The sequence below is a fragment of the Balaenoptera physalus genome (assembly GCF_965194825.1).
Source record: "Balaenoptera physalus genome assembly, chromosome: 6".
NCBI lineage: Eukaryota > Metazoa > Chordata > Mammalia > Artiodactyla > Balaenopteridae > Balaenoptera > Balaenoptera physalus.
In genome coordinates, this window is record NC_138885.1 from 80,968,850 (window position 1) to 80,992,741 (window position 23,892).

Below are 23,892 nucleotides of genomic sequence, written 5' to 3' on the forward strand. Positions count from 1 at the left end.
TCTTGTTGCGGAGCACAGGCTCCAGACGCGCAGGCTCAGTAATCGTGGCTCACGGGCCCAGTTGCTCCGTGGCATGTGGGATCTTCCCAGACCAGGGCTCGAACCCGTATCCCCTGCATTGGCAGGCAGACTCTCAACCACTGGGCCACCAGGGAAGCCCCTAGAGGTTTTTTAAAAAGTGAAATATTCAGTCCATTTGGGAAATGTCTTGGTTTAAGGACTAAGGAAGGAAACATTCTTTAAAATGATAAATGTCTATGAAGTAACTGTAACACCATTTATTGAATTAATGAGAATTAATTTAATTATACATTAAAAATATAATATAGACATGTATCTATATATTTATATATATAAATCTAATATAGATATATAGATTCTTGTCTAAATACTCTTCTTTTCCCATGGTCAGTAGATTTTTATTATTTTTTTTCATATCTAATAGGAAGAGTGACCCGTCTTTACTCAGCATTTCTGTTTTGGGGGGGATTCCTTATCACTTTTCTTGCATATTTTTGATTCCAATGAGCTTTAAAATGGTTTTGTCATGTCCCATGCTTTTAAGATCCTACAGGGATTTTAAGTAAGATTGTCCTAAACTTATATTTTAATTTAGGAAAAAGAATTACATTTTTCAAATACTGAGTTTTCCTATGTGAGAAAAAGGCACAGTTATGCCCATTTTATCTTATTTTACATACCTTGGTCAAAAGTTATAGCTTTTTTTCAATCAGGTTCTATAAATGTCTTATCATGTCAGGTCCTTAGTGTTGTATGTTGTTATTGCCTTTGTGGACAGAATCATTTCTTCTGTTATGTTTTCTATCTAGTAATATGAATAGAAACAGTAATCATAATACAATAGTAATAATGGCATGTGCTTCATGCCAGTACATATATCAACTGTGTATTCTCTAAATATACTTTTCCAGTTACACAGTAGATATTTTCTCATCATTCATTCAATGAATGTATTTTGAACAAACACAAATATCAAGCAGTATGTTGGATCCTTGTAAAGAGCCCCTGCCCTTATAAAAACTACAATTAATAGAGAAGACTAAGACTAATCAAATAATCATACAATTATAGAAAGCATCATCATTTGTGCTATAAGGAAAAAATACAAGGTGCCAAGAGAATTTATAACGGGGGATGTTATCTAACCTGGGAGGTAGTGAAGGGTAAGGACTCCAGGAGGATTTCGTGAGGATGCAGCCTTGAACAGAGCTCTAAAAGGTGAGTGCTAGTAAACCGGGCAGAAGAAATGCAAATGCAGCTGGCCTTTGACAGGATGGGGAATCTGGCTTAGGAAATGGACAGAAATTCATTGTGTGTGAAGCAGAGAATAAGGCAGATGGTGGCAAAATGAAGCTTGAGAATTAGGCGGGAAGTCAGGTCATGCTGGAGCCTCAGAAAGTTTAAGTATTTTTGTCTTTATCCTAGAAGCTACCAGTGAAGCTTTTTAAGGATCTGTGTGTGTGTGTGTGTGTGGGTGTGTGTGTGGGTGGGTGGGTGCATGTCTGTGTGCTGTGTTGGATGGTGGCGGAGAGTGAGGTGACATATTCAGGTTTATATTTCAGATTGATCGCTCTGGCTCTCCTGGGAGTAATGGATCAGAAGAGGGTAAGAATGGATGCCTGAAAACCTTTTAGAAGGATATTGAAGGAGCCCAGGTGAGAAATAATGATAATGTGAACTAGGATAGTGGCAGTGGAGGTAGAGCGAAGGGTATGGCCATAAGGAACATTTAGGAAGCAAAACTGAAAATACTTAGCAACGCCAGGGTTCTGGCATTGTAAGGGAGAGAGAGGTGACAAGAATGACTACCAGGTTTCTGGTCTGCCTAAATGGATGAATGACGAGGCTCTTGCCTGAGATAGGGAACATAGAACATAAATCAGCTTTGAGATAAAAGTATCGTAATTTTTTGAAACATAATGAGCTCCTAGTACTTCTGAAATCCAAATGAAGATGGTGAGTTAAACATTTACGCATGCATTTCTTGAGCTCCCAGGAAAGATTTAGGTTGTGTATATACATTGGAGCTATTGACATTAGATAGAAATGACATGGATAAAGCCGGTGATGAACGAGTATTGAGTGTGAGGGTAAAGAGAAAAAGACTGGTCCCTGGGGAATGCTGACATTTACATATTGAGTAAAATGATCATTGATAAAGGAGACTGAGAAGAAAAGCTGCTCTTGGGCAAGCCAGCCAGTCTGATAATAAAAAAAAATCATCCTACTGGCACGCCCCACGCTCCATAGGCTTTTGGTTGTCTTTGCAGCATTATTGCCTTGGTTTGCCACTGTTGGACCTCAGCCCCCAAATCAGCTCTTAAGAGATTATTCTTAGTCTCTCCTAAAATTTTCATAATTTCAAAGAAAAGTGTTATCTTGAGGTGTTCTTTTTTCATGGTGGGATAGGAACTCTAAGTGAGGTGGTTCCAATGATCATTTTTTTTTCCAGATTTTTCTTGCACTTGCTTTCTGCCATATAACAACATCGATGTGAGAAAAAATGTTCTCTACAATTTCTATGAATCTTTTTTTAATTTAAAATAAGTTACATTGAAACTGGTTCATTTGCCAAGTTTTGTGTTAGGAGTCTGGGACTTTTTTGGCATTGTGTTTTCTTTGCTATTTTTCTTCCTTTCTGTTAATTTGGGGAATTTTCATTTGTATTTTTAATAAAGTAATAATAAATTAATGTCACCATCCTCCCCAGCTGCAGATTAGTTCACGTTTGATGATGCAGAGTTTGAGGTGTGTATTGGACATGAAGGAAAGAAGTACACTCGTCTAATGAAACCTATAGATCTGGAACAAAGGCAAGAAATTTGAGGGCTTCTGGAATGGTCTGGGACAGCCTTTTATTTGTAACATTCCTGAGGTTCAAATAAGAAGTGGTATTTCTATAGTTGAAAATTATTAGTGCTTTTGACTTAAGAGAATCACCACGTATTTCTGGCTCATCTAGCTGAACTTGTACAACTTGTATAGGTTGGACTTGGAGGAAGTGTTACTACAAACAAAACTCACGAATCTTTAGGTATATACATATTCAAATATTCAAAATCAAGATGTGGGGCTCAAATAATAACCAATTTGGGAGAAAACAATATTGTGAAATAAATATTGAAGGTAAAACTCTGAAAACATTTAGGCTAAATTCATATGTGATACACTGAGACATACGTTTTATTATCACAGTTTATTCAACCATGAAAAATAAGTTGCTTTCCTCTTGGTATCAACAGTCAGTACGCTGAGATTTTTAAGGGCATAGACAGTGATAATTAGTGTCGTGTTGCCTTTGTGAGTGATGCTGCAAATTGATTTTCTTTATAAGCCAGTGTCTACATGATGAAAGGTATCTGTTGTTTTGTCTTTTAAACAAATGGCAAACAAAGAATACCACAACACCTAACTTTTCACCACTGAAAATGAAATGGATCTAATATGTTCAAAGGAATTCCACGAAACGAAAACCATTGACATGACAAAAGCGTGCATTTAATTCAATGCTTTGCAGAGATACATGACTAAAGTTGTGTGCATGGCTTGTCCTTTGGGATGGTCCCAGCTGTTTATTTTTAAAGAAAAAAAAAAAATGGAGCCAACAAATGCAATGAAGGAAAAAAAATCCTTGAGACATAAGGGGACCTACATGTTCTAGTCTAAGAAACATGCAAGTATTACAAAACATTCCAGATACAGCATGACAGATGAACAGTGAACAGGCACTGGGACAATGCTCCTTCTTTCAGAAACGGGAAGTGTAACAGTTATGTTTTCACAAATGGTATTGATGAAACCATCTTTATTTTTAAAGAATTTTATAGAAGGAATTTTAGCACCATCATTAAAGGAAAAATAATAATACATTTTAGCCCTGCCTATCTCCAGTCTTGGAATAATCACAGAAGCATAGCACCTTTTAGTATCTAAAATATAAACAAGACTAGTTAAGTCCATCCCAGCTTGTAGAGATGAGGTAGCTCATGCTAAGAAATGTTGGGTCATTTTTCCTATGAGAGGTCAAAGGCCAAATGTTCTAATTCCAATCATCAGATTTGATTAGAATCAGCTCCACAACTCTGAGTTTCTAAATCTTTTTCTTCATTATAGGCCTCAGGAAGATGAGATTGTACATGTGGAAGACTCTCAACTTTGGGTCCTGAACATTTGTTTTTAAAGTTATGTGGAAATTATTTAGCATTCTATGTTTTCTTAAACAAGAAAGTGCAAATGTATTCAATGGTATACTCATTTAACTTCTACCTATATTGATAGATCGAGTCAAGAGGGAAAGGTAGCTTTAAATTTGAATGAGAAAGACGTCTAGATTCACCACCCTTTACAAAAATTTAGGATCACTTTTTTTTCAGAAATTCCATTGAATATATACTATTTTAACATTCCATTTAAGACAGTGAGAAACTGATATTTTTTTCATGGTTCCCTTTAAAGAGTCTCCATGTTAGTTATACAATATCAAGACATGCATCTGGGTTTCAATCACAAGGATAAACATTTTGCTTTCATTTTTAATTGATAATCTGGAAATGAGAGGTCACAAAAGGGCACTACTTTCTATTTTTCCAACTGCAGCCACGTGAAATAAACATGTGTTGTGGTTTTACATACCCCACTCTTTAAGCTATCTGCCAGGAAGAAAGATTTTCTTATAAATACTAAGCAACTTTGTCATTACATTGAAATAAATTGAAGAAAATGGAGATTTATTTATTCAAACAGTTTACTTTTTTTAAAGGTTGTCATTGTCGTTGATCATCTTAAACCTAAACTGCTTATTGAAAAATATTTTAAATCAATTAAAACTTGAGGATTGTAAGTAAAATAAATATTCTGAAGGATAAGGAGGCCAGGCACTTAAGACCATATATACAATGCTGATGCAGAATCAGCCATTACTTCAAGAGTCTCAGGATCAGCTTCAAACAGTCAAAGTCCTGTGAATGGTGGTGGTCACTGAGGGTCGGGGTGGTGCTCATTGTCGATGTATCTCGGCTTGCTTCACACAAAACAAACTGGCCCAACTTCGATGCCAAATTCTTGGTCTGTACTGCCGACATCCACAGGGGCAAGATCTATAATGGGCAAGCGTGCCACATTCTGTGTTCTATATTCAAAGATGGTCTTGCCCACATTTCCATTTCGTTTCTGGAATTAAATGGTACAACGGGTTAACAGCATATACAAATTATCCCAAAGATTTTGGACAGCAACTTCCAAACCAGTTTTTATAAGGTAAAAGCAATGATTTTTAGAGCACTATTTAAAAGTAAGAGCGCTGCTAACATAAAGTGAGATACTGGCATAACTCGCAGGCATTTCTCTCATTCTTTAAATTGAGAAAATGACCTTTATTCTTTTGCAGCTTCCCAAATGGTCACTAACAATACAAATTATGAAAGCCTTTTTGATTTTCACAAGTGAAACCATAATTCATCATTAAATATTTTCCTTTTTTATATCTAGATATGCAAGGGGGAAGACATATAAATCAGTGAAAAATATAAGGTAACTCAGATTGATTACATATTTTAGAATCAGGAAATTATAAGCATGGAATTGAGATTAAATAAACTAAGTAACTTGCAGGAGAACCAAAGTGAGTTTGCAAAAGAGCTGCAAGGATCCAGTCCTTTATTGTTTTGTATTAAAATCTCTACTGGTATTTCATGTACTAACACACATTCGAACTTATCCTAAGGAACAACTATAAACAAACTGCTGTTGTGTTTATATACAGGGTAAAATTGCCCCCACCTCTAGTGCCAGGACAGTATTTTTAACAAAATGATTTTTTTTCTTCAGCCAGATCAATATGGATCAAAAGTACTTACAGAGCAAGTATCATGAAGAACTACGTATCTGAATCTAAGGTTTCCCTCTGCTTTGATTTCTAAGTCATTTGACCCTTTGAGAACCACAGCTTTCTTGAAGTTCTTAGCTTGATCATCCATGTATCCTACACTGTTTTTACAGATGTAAGTAATGTTCTGGGAGGCTTCTTTCGATAAAAGGCGCAAGAAGGTCATTTGAGTAATGGCTGCATTAGGTGACTGGTGGTCTCCATAAACAAACTAGAAAAACAAAAAGAGTCTTTGTTATACGTGTCTACCCCTCTTGAGTTCTTATGGTTGGACTAATAAAATTGGCACAAGACAGATTAACAGGAGAAAAAGAAACAACTTTAATTCAGGACACAGAGGTCTCATAGAAATGGGACCTAAGAAGTAGCCAAAGCAGGCAGCTTTTATACTTTTTAGACAAAAAAAAAAAAACAAAAACAAACAATAAATTTGAGAGGAATTGACAGGACAAAGAAACCTAGGTTTGGGTATGTAATTGGTAAGGAATTTAAAGTTTGGGCTTGGGTAGTAAATTAATAAGGAAGTAACAAGGTTTGTTTATACAGGCTTCTTGGCTCTAAATTCCCTGTCTCTGATGATAAAAATGTCTTTCTGTCCCCCAGTACAGGGATGGCACCTTTCACAAGGGAGATTTATTTCCTGCTTTCGAGGAGACAGAGAGCAGGGTCAAACTGTCCCTCTTGCATCAACCGTTACTCAAATAACTTTAATTCAAAATAATCAACATGCCACTGAATCATATTTTGGAGTGGCCTGCCCTGGGCCCCAATATATGTAATACTGATGAGTTTTATAGTGGTGTGTGTGTGTGTGTGTGTGTGTGTGTGTGTGTATTGATTTCAGACAAATTAATTTTGAAGAGTATTACTTCTTTTGAAGAGTATTATTCTTTCATATAACAAGATATTCTACCTATATACATAAAAATATCTTAAAATTTCTATGAATATTCACAAATAAGAAGCTTTGTCTTTACTACCCCAAACAAGTGGTGATGAAACCAAAGATAATTATAACTCACCAGAGAAAGTTTAAGTATTTTAAAATTTGCTTCTCTATTTGTTTAAAAAAAAATCTTGAATATTACTTTTTAGAAGAAGTTATATACTTGGGCATAGGTTTGGATATTCAATCATGTAGCAAAAATAACTCACTGTTTTTATTGTTAATTATAATAAGAATTAGGACTTAACATTAGTATAAAATCTTTTTTAACCCGACTGTTATATACTTGTAGGAAATATGAAGTACGAGTTTTCCATTAGCTAAAACAAATAATCAAAAATAACTTCCTACAGGATATTTCCTACCCATCTTCTACTTTGAGCTTTATTTTCAATGCTCCTATATGAGCTTTTTACATAATATGTTAACTAAATTACATTTCACTTAGGTATATTTAAATTTTAAAATTTTCCTTTTCATTAAATAATGGTAGATTCTAGTATATCCTGCATATACCCATAATGCCCTCCTACTATGTTTATTATGAACAGGAGTTCTGAGAAAAGGTCAGGAGCAGAGTTGAGAAGAAAATTTCAGAGTTAGGCTGCCATAAAGAGATCTGGAATAGAATTAGAATCTAAACACTGGACCATGAAAGAAACATAGAGGGGACTAGACTCAGAAAAATATCAATACCATTTATATAATCATAAAAATGCCTTAAGTTTAAATAATACTACAAGGTTTGCAAAGTGATTCAATCATTAAAAATAATATTATAGTAATTATCTAATATTTATCCATAACTTACCAAATACTAGATACTATATTAAGCACTTTATATACACACAGAAACTATGAGATAAATATTATTGCCCTCACTTTAAAATGGCAAAACTGAAGCTCCAAAAGGTTAAGTGACTTCCTAAGGTCCCAAAGTTAGTAAGACATCCAGGTATGAGTCACCTAGGTCTCCTGACGCTAAATATACTTCCTGTCTTCCAACTATGGCAAGATCCCTTCAACTCTACTCCACAGTCAGTGTCATACGCATTAAAGGAGCTAATATGAAAAAATAATTACTTTTGTACATTCCATGAATGGGAAAATTATCATTCAAAATTTATGTCAATTTAATTCATAGTAATGTTTATGCAATGATACTATAGTTGTAACTAATGAGAATATATCACTTCAAAATAAACCCAGTCAAAAAATAATAGCACAGTCCTAAATAAATACAATAAATAATGACAAGCAATGAATACGATTTTAAGTAAGCATATTAAATTACCTGAGATCCTCTATTCATATCAAGACCATACCAAACAGGCTTATTATCAGGAGATTTGCTGGCCCACCAGGTTTTACGCGGTACACTGGATGGGTTTGCTGAAATACATGTTTCTCCTGTTTCCATGTTGCAGTAAACTCTGATTGCATCTTCAACAGATCCCTGGTTAGGATCAATCCAGTACTCACCTATTTTCCAAAATAAAAATATTTGCTAAATAAAAAGAACTTCAAACATGATTATGAGTCTCTAAAAGAATTAACAGAGGGTTTGAAAATATGAACTCATTGATTAAGGACTCTTTGAAGAGAGAATCGCAGTTAAGGAAACACTCTGCAGCTAAGGAAAAAGTAACTGTTATGCATTTGGGCCCTTTCTACATGCCAGGCACCTTGCCAAAAGGTACCTAAGGCTCAAAACACAAATGTGAAGAAAATATCATTATACCCATTTTACAAATGAGAAACTATACCCATTTTACAAATGAGAAACTATACCCATTTTACAAATGAGAAACTATACCAAAAAGAGAGAATCCACAGTAAGTAAGCAGCTTTGCCAAAATGAACGTGTTCCCACTTAATTTGTAAAGCCAATATTTTAAAACAAATAATAATGGAATGTAATAAAATAATGTATTCAAAACTATGAATAAAGTAAGTAAATGAGTCAAACTACAATTAGAATGCTATGAATTTTCTCACTGGCTCTATTTAGAATTGATCTTCTCATGTAGAAGAGATCCTTGAAGCAGGCTATACCAAGATAGTGCTTGGTGCTAGAGATACAGTCAGTAAACACACAAACTAATATATTTTTGTGCATATATGTCTATGTACACATCTGTGTGTATATTTTGTACATATATAAAATATATGTATATATATTACATGTATATTTATATATGTATATATAAATATATATCATTTATATAATAGTATATGTAATATATGTGTAAAATATATAAACATATGTATGTATATATAAAATGTATGTATAAAATATATAAATATATGTATGTATATATAAAATATATATATAAACTATGTATGAAAAACTGCATTTTAAATGAAATGAAGGGGCATTTATTTGGTGGTGGGATATAAGGTATAGAGTTAGTAATCGAATTGCCTATTCTGCAAAGATAACAATTTTAACTATCCCTGTTAATATCATTTCAAAGTTAACTGAAACTCTTAAGCATTTCATAGCTCATTCCTATGGCCTAGGATCTTTCTTTTCCAGGTCTTATTAGATTAATCAAAATGATAGAATTTTGCAAACTTCAGGCATGGTATATACAACTAGAGAAAAAGACTATTTAATTCCAAAATATTTTATAACATAACTATAACATAATCCTGCCGCAGAGATTACTGAAGTGTGATTTGTAGAACAGTAAATGACATGAAAGGAATTCCATATTCGAATAAATTTGGGAAATAAAATGTATACTTTATTCTACTCTTGATGATCCAACTATATGTTAGCATATTAAATCCCTGAGAATTACTGAGGTAACCAAATATATTTAACCTTGCTTAAGCAAGTATTTTGGACATTTATATCACCACAAAATTATCAATATTTTAAGACTTCTGGGTGGAAATGGAACTACCACCGTGAAACTGGATCACGAATAGGCTACGTCCTCTATTAAAGCGCTTAGCTTCTCACCCCCTAATTTTTCATATCATTGGCCATCCCCACCACTAAACCACAAACTCTGTGACTGTCCACCATTTTATCTCTTGTGTCTATCACTAAATAGAGAGTAAATAAAATATTTTGGAATGCATTGGAGAATTACACATCAGAAGCAATAAGCTTTGCTCAAATGGGCAGCTGTCTACTCACCGCTCTGCTTTGCAGAATGGCAAAGCTTTAAGTCATCACAAGTTCGGGCTGGGTGCTTTCTAGAGCCATCAGGGCTGCGCATGGTTTCGATCTGACTACTGAGTGACTTCAGGGTAGCATGCACCCCTGGGTCCGTTTTATTTTTGTCATCAGGAGCTGCCTGATCTTCAGTAAACTCTGGAAGTGGATCTGGCATGCTCTCATCATAGTGCCCCATGATATCCCCGAGAGCAGCTGTAAGGTGGCCAGGGGGACCCGGAGGGCCAGGGGGACCAGGCTCGCCAGGAGGACCCTAATTTAAAAAAATTGGAAATACATTTAACACATTTTTTTGGTTTTTGTTTTTCTATTGGACGCAAAGGCATTGATGGGACTTGGTGCAGAGAGAGTTACAATGCAACACCCCAATGTGATGGTACTTGGGAGATCTGTGACTCATGCCCTTTTTAAACTAGATGGTTCTGGCCTGTGAACCTGTAACATTCCAAGGGTGAGAAATGATGCATAATTGTTTTTCAGGCAACATATCTGCAAGTTGGCATCTGAGGTAAATAAAGAGCAAAGCACAAAATATTTGCTTTGATGTTTACCCTTGAAGATGTAATACATTTTATGTTAAGAACATATAGATATGCACACTCATTTCCAAACTATTCTGGGCAAGGCACAACTAAAATGTTTTAAAAGGATTTATGGACAGAAGATGAATGAGGATATGCAGAGGAGTTGTGGGTGTTAGTTCTATAAGACTACACGTCAACGCCAAGGAAATACACACAAGAAACACTCGCAAGAGAATTTCCCCGTATTTCCAAATAAGGGGGAAAGCACAGGAAGTCTTTTTATGTGCATTAGTTAGTGTGTAGATCAAAATCCTCTATACTAAACAAAACTGGAGGAAGTTCTCTTTGCCCTTTTTATTAGCAAAAAATAAAGAGTTCTCTTACTTTTTTTTGCCAAACCAGAACTACTGGAGCAAAAGGGAGATAAGCACAAAAATTAGCAGAGGCTAGAAAAGTGGATCCTCTCTATTAATTTCCTTCTGCATTTTCTCAAGGAAGAGCTCAGCAACTTGAGAGAATTAACCAACAACCTGAAGATATGTGTGGTCCACATCTCTCGTGGGGAGTACAGTCCTGGCAGGCAGAAGGCTGGAGTTCTGTTACTGGCTCCGCCACTTGTTACATGGTTCTGGAAAGTTGCATCAACCTCTAGTGCAAACAATTTCCTCACCGTCAAGAGACTGTTAAATCTGTGGGGTTTTTTTTCCTTTAAGATCATATCATGATTCCATACATTCCTTTATGCTAATCTCAGGGGAGGAGATTTTTTTTCTATCAAGGACCACTAAAACACAAGATAAAGTCAATCAAGAGCCACATAAGTCAGAGGTATTCCAATTCTGTGGCTGTTTTCCATTTAACGTTGGAGAAATAAACAAATAGAAAATATTCCTCTTGACCACAGGAAATGTAAAGCTATTCTTTCCATGTAATAAATAATAAATATTTGGCTTAATGGTATTGACAATAAAGGGCAGAGACAGAATAAGAAAAGGAAAATAAAACCAAAGAGGAAGAAACACCAGGGAGGGATGCATAAACTCGTATACACACATGCACATACACACATGCAAGCATGGCAGATAGAGGAGACTGCTTCTCAAAGTTTGTTTTCTGAGAAGCCAAAGTCTAACTAAAGCGATTTTTATAGCTTTACATAATCCTCAAGTCAATACTACTGAAATATTTTATTAAAAGTTTTAATTGAAATCCTTTCTGAATTCCATTTTCAGTAAATAACTCTTCGATTTCATATGCTTCACTTTCCAGCGTTTTCATGAATGAATGCATTCATCAAATCTCACATTTAGTCTATTGCCTTTTAAAGCAAAGCAACATTTCCATAACTCTAATTATAATACAGTCATAACTTACTATTTGCTTTCATTGATATCACATGAAGTCAAGGCCTAGGTAGCTTGGACTCTGATTTTATATACTCTGAATAATCTGTATTAAAATGTTTGAAATAGCTACTTATACAGACAAGCTCTCATGTGACTTTCAGACTTGTTTTCAGGGTTCCCTGAAGTGTTTTGTCCATCATGCTGCACAGACTTTCCTTAGACAGAATCCAAGCTATGAGAATCAATAGAAGCAATCAATCACTTGCATACAAATCTGTGATTTTACCTCAGGGCCTGCTTCTCCGACACTGCCTCGTACACCAGGAGGCCCAATGGGCCCAAGTGGCCCAGGGTTTCCTTCTTTACCTGAAGGACCAACTGGGCCTGGAGGACCCTGTAAGCAACAAAGACTGTATTTTAGATTCTAGGAAGAAAATCTTTACAGTACCTTTCTCTGATCAAAGAACTATTTCTTTATGGAATTAACACAGTGATTTCTCATATTCGTTTTCTTAATGACTAATAAATGGAGTTCTAGCACTTTCTAATGTTTACTACTTCATCACACATTTTCCACACATGAATTTTCCACCATCCATGCAAGGTAAAAGACCAGTGTCAATTAAAAACGTTAATGGACTAGTCATCTACTTTTACTGGTAGGCACTGCTTCAACAAATTTCATGTACTGTACACCTAACTAGAAATTCAATTAAGTAGGAGTAAGAAAATGACAGAAGGAGTGTCTGATATAAATTAAATTTGTGTGCCTAAACCCCAGAATCTCATCACATCCTAGTAATTTTGATACTGTTCTCAATTTTATGTGTGATTTGTTTGCACTGTATTTAGATACAGCAGAAATTTTTTCTAATGATTTTCCTAAGTAATTATGTGTGTTAATTGTCTTATGGCATTAATGACCTATTAGAGGCAGCATTAATACTAATGCAGAATTTCTATAAGCTTCAAATACTGGTTTCATTTTATGATTTGCTTCCTAGTTAGCCTTATGCCAACCATTTCTGAGGAACTATTACAATTACTTAAAGGAAAAAAATAAATCCAGCTTCAAAATCTATCTCCACTTCATGGTAAATCCTATTATATCATTTCAAAGAGTACAATTAAATGGAAATTTCAATAAACACAGAGTAAGAAAATGAACTAACAGATGAGTATATCCACCCTAGGTAAGAGATTTTATTGTGGGCCCATGAAGTAATATGTCATATATCAGGATATTTCTACTTAAAGGTAAATGCTGAATGGTTTGTCTCATATGCTTGCTGCCAGCTTCAGAGAACCGAGGCCAACTCCAACTTCAGTACCATGAAAATGATACTGAAGCACTAACAGTATACCACCAGAAGCATTATTATTTACATGTGCAACTTATTAAGTTTTGTTACTTACTCTTGGGCCAAATGGTCCTGGGATTCCAGCACTGCCTTGTTCACCATTGGGACCCTTAGTAGGAAAAAATAATGATGCCAAAATATTTATATCCTACGTTTTACCATTCTTAGCTTTTTCAAATGTCCTGTCATTGACTTTAGCAACATAAACTACTTTCATAAAGTCATCAACCTCTATAATGTTTCATGAGTTGGCCAATACTAAAGACAACTGCAGGAGTAATGGTGCATATATCCTTTTGCTTTATTTCTTTCCTACAAAATTACAGCAAATATATGAACAATTATATTGGATAGCTAGGTAATTAGTTATTCATCGAGATATTCTTTGAAATGAAAATAAGATACAAAAAAACCCCATCCGTTTTATAGACAAATAAATGTTCATATCAAGATGCCTGTGTATTCTCACATGCCGGGCAAATAATACTTAAAGGGATAACTTACAGGAGGTCCAGGAAGACCTTGAAGACCAGTAAAGCCTCTGTGACCCTTCTGACCTCGGTCACCTCGGTCTCCATGATCACCTTTGTCACCTCGAGGTCCTTGGGGTCCCTAGAAATTAGGGTCATAGCATGGATATTGCCTGTTGAGACTACAATTTACTACAGTTTTACTTTGTGTAATTGTATTTGCTACAATTTGGGGTACTGTATTTTATATGAACTAATATATTTACTTATCTAAATAGTATTAGACCTAGGAATTTTTGTCTATTTTTCTCAAGGAATGAAGGTAATCCTTAAAATCATAAGCTATATAATAATGCTTTCCTAAAGATTCAGTTTTTTTATGTTTATCCTACATTCAGACTAAAATGAGGTATTTTAAAGTTTGATCTAGCCTATCTGAGACATTTTCCAAAGATTATATTTCACATATTTAGCTGATATCATTATGTAAAAATACTGCCACCATATATAGATTCTTTTAAATTAAAACGTGAGTTCTTATTTACTTATGTTACTTCTAAGAATAAAATGTTTATTAAATTTGCATATGCAGATAAACTAACTAGATATGAGCTGGGACTATGTTAAGAAATTGGCCATATTTGAAAGTTGCAAAGGGAGTAGATCTTAAAAGTTCTACCACAAGAAAATAAAATTTGCAACTATGTGGGATCATGGATGTTAACTAAACTTACTGTGGTAATCATTTCACAATATACACCTGTATCAAATCATTACCTTAAACAAGTACAGTGTTATATGTCAATTACAGCTCAATAAAACTGATGGAAAAATAAGAAATTGGCAAAAACTTGTTTGAACAAATGAAAGAGGAATATCTTCATCGAGCCACTCTCTTCCAAAGAAAACACAAAGAACTCTATGTTATCCTCATATCTGCAATATCTGTACCCAGATCAATCAACCCTGATCCTGAGAAACTAAAGAAAAAGCAATAGTTGAGAATCTAATTGTGGGACAGAAGCTACACCAAGAAGTAAAAATTATCTGATCAATCTTATCAGTCACAGACTTTTTCTTTGTTTGTAAAAGTCTCGGGTAGTAAAGGCAGCTCCAAGGGTCTAGTGGTTCACAGTAAACTGACAAGTAACACAGGGTTACCTACTACAGGGAAAGCTTCTGTTGTCTTTAAAGTTTTTCTAAAAGAGAATTGAAATTCTATCAATCTGACTTTGGAGAATGGAAGATACTATCAAATAGCCTGGCTCTCAGGTTAACTTTTCCCTTATTAGTTTTTTGTTCTTATTTTGTTTGGTTCTTATTTTTTAAATTGGATATCCTAGTTGTCAGTACGAGAATCTTTTTTATAACAAAAACAAGACGAGATTTCAGTAATTTTTACATATTGTATAAAACAATGTAAATTTAAATACTAAAATCAGTTTGAATGCTTTTACAATGTCAGAAAGGTTATTTTAGTTTAGGGATGCCCCCCAATTTCATAATTAAAATAAACTAAACCAGAAAGCACCTATTTAAATTATTAACTAGAGTTCATTTAATCATGGAAAACAAATTGTAACTGGTTAGAAAACCATTCACTTGACATACCATGTAACTATAAAATCTTCTCTAGCCTAGCTCAAATCAAAGCTGAGAATGATGATTTAATAATAGGTCATAATTTTAAGGCTATAATTGTTCTTCATGAATATAGATATTGATATTGAACACAGATATTGATTTATATAATGGGTGTGAAAGAAACATGACCTATTAGACTGCCCATAAGAGATGATTCACTCATGATAAGACATCAATATAATAATCATTAACCTCGAAGCAATTGCAAATAGCAAAAAAATCAGAACATGGGCAGGGCAGTCTAGTTGAAAATAAAATATATTTGAATAGTACTTTTCAAGTTTACAAAGAGCTTTCAAACCCATTTTCCTATGTAATTTTTAGAAAATCTCAGAGAATGGCACTATTTCTCCTGTCATTTTGGGGAGAAATTGTGACTCTAAAAGTCTTAATAGATTATTGAAATAATTTGTAGTTAAATTCAGAGGAGCTATATTAACATTATAAAAACAAATATAAACTCCTGGGTATCATTTTAAATCAACATTTTGTTCAAAGCTTGAAGAATTTGGTAATTTTCACTTATGAGTCTTAAATTGTACTTCTTCTTTGGGAGTATATTTTACGTAAGAAGACATATATATAAAAAAAAAACAAACAGAGAACTTACAAGTAAGCCACGTTTCCCAGCTCGACCAGGTGGTCCAACAGGACCCCGAGAACCCTAGAAGAAATTTTCATAGATATTAATACAATGGATGTATTATATAGATATAGAATTCAAGAATATATGTTTGTAGTTGAATACTTATATATGTGTATGTGTGTATCTAAGTGTATAGTCCTATGGCTAATTAATTAAAACCAGGCTGAAGTCCCTAGGTATAAGAATGTGCTCACTATAACCCGAATGACATTTCTATAGTCAATTTTATCAACGGTCTTCACTGAATGAAGATCACCTTAGTTGTTTACATAAGACATTACTTACTTAAATTTAACATGATACATACTTATTACATCTCCTGTAAACAACAACATTTTTAGATGATGAAAGTCAAAGCATCAGGATTTTTGAATACCTATTAGAAACCAAATTTTTAAGACTAAAAAAATTAATTCCTAATTGACTGTTTATCATTCTTTGTTTAGAGTCCTTAACCAAACACACATGTTATTGAATGCATGCATATATGTAGCTCATAATACAGTATGTTGATGTTTATAACTGTCAGTGTGAAACTGACTCTCCTTACCGGATCTCCTCTTTGTCCTGCATCTCCTGGAGCACCAACAGGACCAGGAGTTCCAGGGGCACCCTGAGAGCCTGGCAGACCTGCAGGCCCAGGGTCTCCACGATCACCCTGACAAGAAAACCATGATATTATCTTTTTAATATTTATTCTAAAACAGCCGTATTCTATATGCTCATGCTGTTCATGAGAAGGAAAAATATAACTTTTAAAAACATATTTTATTTATTATTTTACTAAAATATTTTAACTATATTTGCTTATTAATAAATCAAACTGAAAAGAATAAGATATTTTCCCCCAATTTCATCCCTCCCCTCACTCTCACCCTATTATTGCCATAGTCAAGATTGCTGGACTATAGGAGTGGTCACCTCCAGAATTCAGCATGTTTCTTAGACCAATAAGCCTTCCAACTGGGGTATCCGTACACTTGGTATAAACAAGAACTTTCCAAAGAGTGTAAAAACAGGGAAAATTCTAAGGAAACCACTTTCCAGATTTTCAACTTCATATTTGTTCTTTCAGAAAACTGAGTTGGAACATCCTTCCCTACTTTCTCTTTAATAACCACCCTTCTCCCATTTTATCAAATAAAAGCAGATATCGTACAGTCTGCAATCTTATTATGGTGCAGTGCTCCGAAGAATAAACACCACTGGGCATCAAACTAAGGGACTTTTCCAGAATGCACAGTTCACTTGAGAATAAAGCAAAGAGGTATTCGGAAAGAAAGAGGCGGCTCCTTATTTTACCCAGATGACCCCATTATGACAAGGCTCCGAATCTTACTTGTCTCTTTAAGTGAGAGATGAGATTATTGTTACGTGAACGTGCATTAATATAATTATTTGACTTGAGAAACGGAGTCACACCTTTTTTCTGACAGAAGTTAAGTCTTATTTGACTGATTAGTTTGGCAACCAGGATAAATTCTGGCAATTAGGTTAGAGAATTGATACATAATACACTGAATAAGCTGAATTGGCAACTCCAAGATTTTGAAAAAAATATATTGAAAGCACATGTACATTTGGAATTTACCAAGAATTACCTCCTTTGCAACTATTAAAACTTGTGATTAAAATAAAATGTGATGGCAACTTAAATTATGCGTAGGGGTTCATAGATTTTCAAAATTATATCAGGGGTACATCAGCAAAATCTTTGAAGACTACCACACTGGACAATATATTACCGACCGAGGGAAAAACCCAGATGCCAAGAGAATTTGCATTCCCTGGCTTTACGGTAGATGGAGGGGAGTGGCCTTACCCCAAGATTCCTCAAAACTCTTTCTTCCCCTCTCTTTGAGTGCCTACTAGATACTTTAAACAAGTTATTTGAAACACAAATGCCCAGTGGTATAGGTACTAATCATATTTAAAGTATTTGAAAATTGAGGCTCAGAAAATATGTTCAAGATCACACAGCTAGTTACTTAAAGAATCAAGATTCCAATCCAGGTCTCTCTGGTTTCAAAGCCCATTCTGCTACATGATGAGCTCCTGGAGTGGAAAGAGCCTCTGCATCATAATAGACATTAGAGAGGGTTTTTGGTTTTGCCTTCCATTTACTACTATGTAGTCTGAGACAACTGTGTGACTGCCCAAAGGGACTAGAGTTTCAGATAAAGTTGGGGATATTTTCAGTTCAGCACATGTCTAATTTAAAAACACATCATGAAATATACAATATTTAGAAAGATGTGGTTTATTTCCTCGTGGGGCATTCACTTTAGGAGGTGAGCAGAGAAATTTAGATGTTACACAGCTCTATTTGTGCTGCCATACTTTTGTGAATGAGTTTGAAATTTAGACTACTTCGTATGTATCCTCATCCAAAGCCTTCATGGTGCACCTTTTCCTACTGTTAATTAAAAAAATGCCGCCTCACTTGGCTGTGTATTCAAACTTTCATTTATAAGATCTACTCAAATTATGGCATTACAAAAAAGATTGTTACAATCAGAAATTTCAGGGCTGCATTGGAGCTATGAGAAGAAAGAGTAGCTTTTTACTCTTTAGTATTACAAAGATTTCAAATTTACATTACTCCAGATTTTTTAATCAGTGAAATTGCCCTTACACGTTCTCCAATAGCACCATCCCGTCCTGGAGTACCATCATTACCAGCTGGACCCTATAAAGAATCATATTTGAAAAATGAATTAACTGAGTAATAAAAAAGCACATTCCAAATGCCAGAAAAGTTACAGCATGTTTTCCACCTCTCTTCCATATTATAAATAAGCATTTATGGAAATTTCAGTAGAAGAAAGTCTTCTGCCATCTTTCTATTACTTTGATTTGCCTGGAAAATTATTAACACATTCTTACATTTTTGGTGCCAACTTTAAATGCAGTTTTATTTAAGACACTATTTTCCACTTACAATTCAGTGCTTATAAAGTGCAATGTTATTTCCTTTCCCCGCGTACATATTTCATATTCAAGTATTAAGAATGCCCAGTTATTTACTATAGCAGCTCAACTTTAAAACTGTCCTGGCATTTGCTACAAATTTGGGCTCTTCAATGTTTGGTGTGAAACAGTACTAAATCTATGCTCAGGTTGGCTTAATCAACCTCTTCAGTGGTGGGCCCAGAGGAGGTGCCACCAGATGGAGGAGCTCCACCACCAGAGAAGCCCCCAGACATTCCTCCTGCTGGGCCTCCTGCACTAAGTCTAAATTCTTCATTTCTATTTTTTATTTTTAAAAAAGAAAAAGTATTCAAATTCCTCTAAATAAATAGACAACAATTACATTCCTGGTATTTTGTTTTGTTTATATTATCAGTGGATGGTTTTCCTCACATTTACCTACCCAAATAATATCCTTAAAGTTTAAAGTAAAATATCTGCGTTTAGATATTAAATTACTTTAAAAAATATATAGTCTTCTTTTCCTATTTTATTTTGATTTTTTTCAGAACTATATTTTTACCATTTGAGCAAAAATGGCTTTGAAAGGCATTGATTGTTTCTTTCAAGAAAATGTGACACTAAATGTTTGGTGATTTACTTATTAAAGCACTGAACAGAGGAAATTCCAACCTATAACTTCTCAAATCACCTTTCAAAAGCTGATTTCCTCTCAAAAGAACCTAAGGGAACATGATCTCCATAATGTAACTTTATAGGGATGTGTAAGTAAAAGCATCTCTACTTACTTTGCCCTCTTCACAAGCTGTAACAATTATATTAATCCTATCACCATAAAACTTGGCAATTTTGACAAATATGCCATTACAGAATGAAATAATAATAAGAGAAAAGGTAAATGGTTGTGTCCTTTCACCTTCAAAATAATTTGGCAACAACACAAGTCAACTAAAATACTTGGCTCCAGACTAGATGAAAGTCAGTGCAAGACACAAATCTTACTACTTTTTCCTATGTCATCATTTAGTCAACTCTCTAGGCAAGAACACATCAAGAAACACCACTAGGAAACTTCCTTCAGGTCAAATGTACAATTTCTAAATTTCTAAATTGACTTGTAAATTTAAAAAATGTCCCCAGGACACCCAGATGAGGAGGGGAGAGGGATTTTCACTGCAGTACTCACTTCAGGTCCTGGTTCTCCCACAGGGCCATTTGAGCCTGGGGGCCCCACTGGTCCAGGCGGGCCTTTATCTCCTGGTGCACCAGTTGGTCCTACTTTTCCTGGTGTGCCCTGAAATAAAAGTATAAATATGTCCACCACTTCTGAAGAAGTTTAAGGAGGCCAGTTCACATAAAGGCTACATTTATTCAAATGGCACCCCAGTCCCTCCTTCTATAGTAATAACTGTCCATTATCCCACAACACTCATGTCACTGTAGTGCCTTCCCAGAGGCATGCGCACTTCTTATCACACTCATCCTGACATATCAAAGGGAATTAAAAGTATCCTTTGTACCAAGTCAGGTTCAGTTTGGTTTCTAATCTGATGTATCATTGTCATTTCTGGATGCCCTTCTTGAATCTGTGTCACTAGTAAGATTTGCTCATGCTTATTCATTTCTGCTTTGTCTGCTCACTTTACTTCTATATCCTGGCACTTTGGTCTCAGTATTGGGAGATTTTACTTCCAGGTTCCTTGGCTCACTCCTGATAACAATAAGACAGCCCTTAACTCCCAGTTTTCTGGTTTCACATCTCCACCCACATGTCCCCAGTTCCAAGGTCCCAGCAGTAAATCTCTCTGTCTACATTCCATATAAAAACACCATTTTTTTCTCAAGCATGTAAACTTTCAGCAGTAAAATTTAGTCTCTTCAAACCTAACAGTGAGTTAAACTTTTATCCATACTCCAGGGAATATGAAATTCTTAGCACCCTCCAGGGAACAGGAGATTACTTTCAGAATCCTTCTTTATTGTTCACCCCACTTTCACCTCCAATATTACTTTAGCTCAACTACTTCTTCCCTTTGATGGCTTATGAAAACTTACTCTCTCAACAGTGAAATATGAGTGTTTCTGTTAGGCATGTTTATTTAAAAAGAGGCTACCTACTCACCAGGAGATTATCCTCCTTCTCTAGCTCCATGGATATTTTTATTCTTTGAAGAAAGATTTAGAGTCATCAAAAATCTATATCCTTATTTGTCTACTTCTCTAGTCCCAGGGTTAAATAACTATATTTTTCAAGGACTTTCTAAGGTACTTAAGTAAAGAATTTGACATTTAAAGTCAAAAGGTTTTTAAGATACTCAGAATTTGTGTCTAAAAAAGACTTCAAATCTATTAAGAAAAAAAAAAAGATAAATTTTCCCTTCGCAAATTGTATTGCATATAATCAGATGAAATATCGACCAGTACAGCTACTCACTGCTGGGCCAGGAAGGCCGGGCATCCCTCGCTCTCCACGCTGCCCCGGCATGCCGACGATTCCTCTTTGCCCAGTTGTTCCAGCTGGACCAGGGGGACCATCTGGACCCTAATTTTGAGGACAAACTATAATGAGAAATTCTCCAGGGAAGACTATATGCAAGCACTTTACAATAGATCACAGCTTTACAGGTTGTTTGGTATGAGAAAAAGTTCTCTGTTCCATTAAACCATACTATATATGAGTAATCAAAATGTGTAATCCACACTGAGCCTCTAACATTATTTAAAGGTGAGAATGGCTCATTTAGTTGGAAAGGAACTTGAAGATTAATGTGAATATTAGTAGAATAAAAGAGGTAACTATTCAGACAAATATTTTTCCTCTTTTTAAAATGACAAGAAAAATTTCAAAACAAAGAAATAGGGCTCTATCTAAACATATTAATGTTGAGGCATTTGGATATTAAATAAAATAGTTCGGTTTAAAAAAATGTTCTTCATTCAATACAGATATTTAATAAAAAAATGTTTCCTTGTTTAGTTTCTGAACACCATATCCATGACTATTATATTTTTATATCTGTACATATACTTTTTCCTAGAGCAGAGAATTATAAATTAAAAACCTATAGGGCATAATGCATTTAAAGGATTACGAAAGTGCTCAGGATAATATATAAACAGTTTCTTTGTGGCAGTAACTCTTATGAATTTCTACTAGTAAATATCTCAGTTAGAGGTGGTCTAGAACAAAGATTCCAAACTTACAGGTTGCCCATCTTCTCCTGGGTCCCCTTTGTCTCCTGGGCCACCAGGGGGGCCAGCTGGTCCTCGATCTCCTAGTCGTCCGTGAGAGCCGGGGTCCCCACGAAGACCTGGAGGTCCCTCCTTCCCAGGTTCCCCTAAGGGCCCTGCAGGTCCTGGAGCTCCCTAGTACAACATAGAAAGAGACCCAGGAGGGCAAAGTGGAAGCCACGTTAGAAGACCTAATGTGATGGTCTCTGCCTCAGAGGCAGATTCCCAAGCCTCACAGGTCCATTTTTCCTGTTAGATGATCACTCAGTGGATTTAAACAAAAATAAAAAACACAGATGCCACACAGCTGATTCATTTCCCAGAGGAAAATCTAAATTATTTGCAGACAATTACCTTTCAGTCATTATTAAAAGTGTGCTGACAATATTGAAAAATCAACTATACTTCAATTAAAAAATAAAAAATAAAAGTAAAGTGATTTGGAATTGCAAAAAAAAAAGTGTGTTGAAATTAACTTGAATTTTCAAACTCCATGAGGCTCTGCCCCAACAATGAATACATAATATTGATATTTTATTCTGTCTGACCTGATCTTATAATGAAAGAATAACTTCTATGAAAGATAATTTCATAGATTCTTCCTAACTGAAAGAAATGATTATTAGCACATAATACTGTTACTATTTAGTACCCAAATGAAATGAATTAACAGTCAAACATTGGGGCTTAAAAGGATCTGCAAATAAGCTCCTCCAGGAAACACTGGATGATTAAAGAAGGATTTGCTTGACAACATACCACTATGAATTATTGGGACAAGAGTTGTCAACATGGGATAACAACTAATTAAGGGATTAAACAAAAGAACAAATAATAACTCACATATATGTGTGTATCATTATAATATGTACATATGTGTGTGTTTGTGTGTATTTTTATGTGTGTGTAAAATGACTCCACTATCAATGATTTCAATTACTGAATCGACTTACAGTAGGACCTGGAGGTCCAACTCTGCCGGCAGAACCAGGAAATCCTGTAGCACCCTAGAAATATAATATCATATAAGCAATTTTAGAATAAAAGTTAATTCTATATACTTTCTAGGGATTATTGATTTTACAGGGATACTTAGGCCTTTATATTCCTCTCGTTATGACCAATATATATTTTTTCTTTTATCCTATGTTTTTGGGAATGGATCTGGATTAACTGGTAGGAAGGATACTATTTTTCTCTTTCCACTTTCCAATTCTCTTGAATACATACAAGTATATTGAAGGCAAGGGCTAGAATCACATTAATATTTTATATAACAGAATTATACAAAGTACTTTGACATTATTCATTCCCTCTTCCATAGGTAATGTATTATTTATGTTACATATGAGGCAGCTGGGTCTCCAAGATCAAAAAACTAATTTTAACCCAGATCTCCATCAAAGTTAAGCGCTCTTTCCACTACTGTATAGTTATACAACTAAAAACTTGTTGTTACGGGTTCAAATGCACTTTAAAATGGCTATAAAGTAATAGGTATCTGTGACTAGCTGTGTGTAATTCCCAGAGCTTCAAACCAACTTACAGGTGGACCCTGAGTTCCTCGACCACCTTTTAGTCCAGGAACGCCATTAGGACCCTAAAGAGAAAGAAGCAAACAAAAGATCGCTATAGTACAGAAAGATGGTCTAAACACAAGGTCAAACAGTGGGCACTGGACTCAAGTTGTGTCTTTTT

General features: G+C 34.9%; 1 protein-coding gene across 1 annotated transcript in view; it reads right to left on the reverse strand.

Moving 5' to 3' along the window:
- Positions 1-3,497: 3,497 nt before the first annotated feature.
- COL5A2 (collagen type V alpha 2 chain) overlaps positions 3,498-23,892 on the reverse strand; it is a 142,575-nt gene continuing 122,180 nt past the window's right edge. Inside the window, exons 40-54 of the mRNA XM_082466954.1 lie at positions 23,741-23,794; positions 23,148-23,201; positions 22,168-22,329; positions 21,398-21,505; positions 20,150-20,257; positions 18,668-18,721; positions 16,583-16,690; positions 15,997-16,050; positions 13,777-13,884; positions 13,328-13,381; positions 12,198-12,305; positions 10,003-10,294; positions 8,146-8,333; positions 5,877-6,116; positions 3,498-5,190 (exon numbers count right to left, since the gene is read on the reverse strand). Of these exons, the coding sequence (XP_082323080.1) occupies positions 5,044-5,190; positions 5,877-6,116; positions 8,146-8,333; positions 10,003-10,294; positions 12,198-12,305; positions 13,328-13,381; positions 13,777-13,884; positions 15,997-16,050; positions 16,583-16,690; positions 18,668-18,721; positions 20,150-20,257; positions 21,398-21,505; positions 22,168-22,329; positions 23,148-23,201; positions 23,741-23,794 (1,839 nt within the window). The 3' untranslated portion in view covers positions 3,498-5,043. The remainder of the gene's footprint in view (positions 5,191-5,876; positions 6,117-8,145; positions 8,334-10,002; positions 10,295-12,197; positions 12,306-13,327; positions 13,382-13,776; positions 13,885-15,996; positions 16,051-16,582; positions 16,691-18,667; positions 18,722-20,149; positions 20,258-21,397; positions 21,506-22,167; positions 22,330-23,147; positions 23,202-23,740; positions 23,795-23,892) is intronic.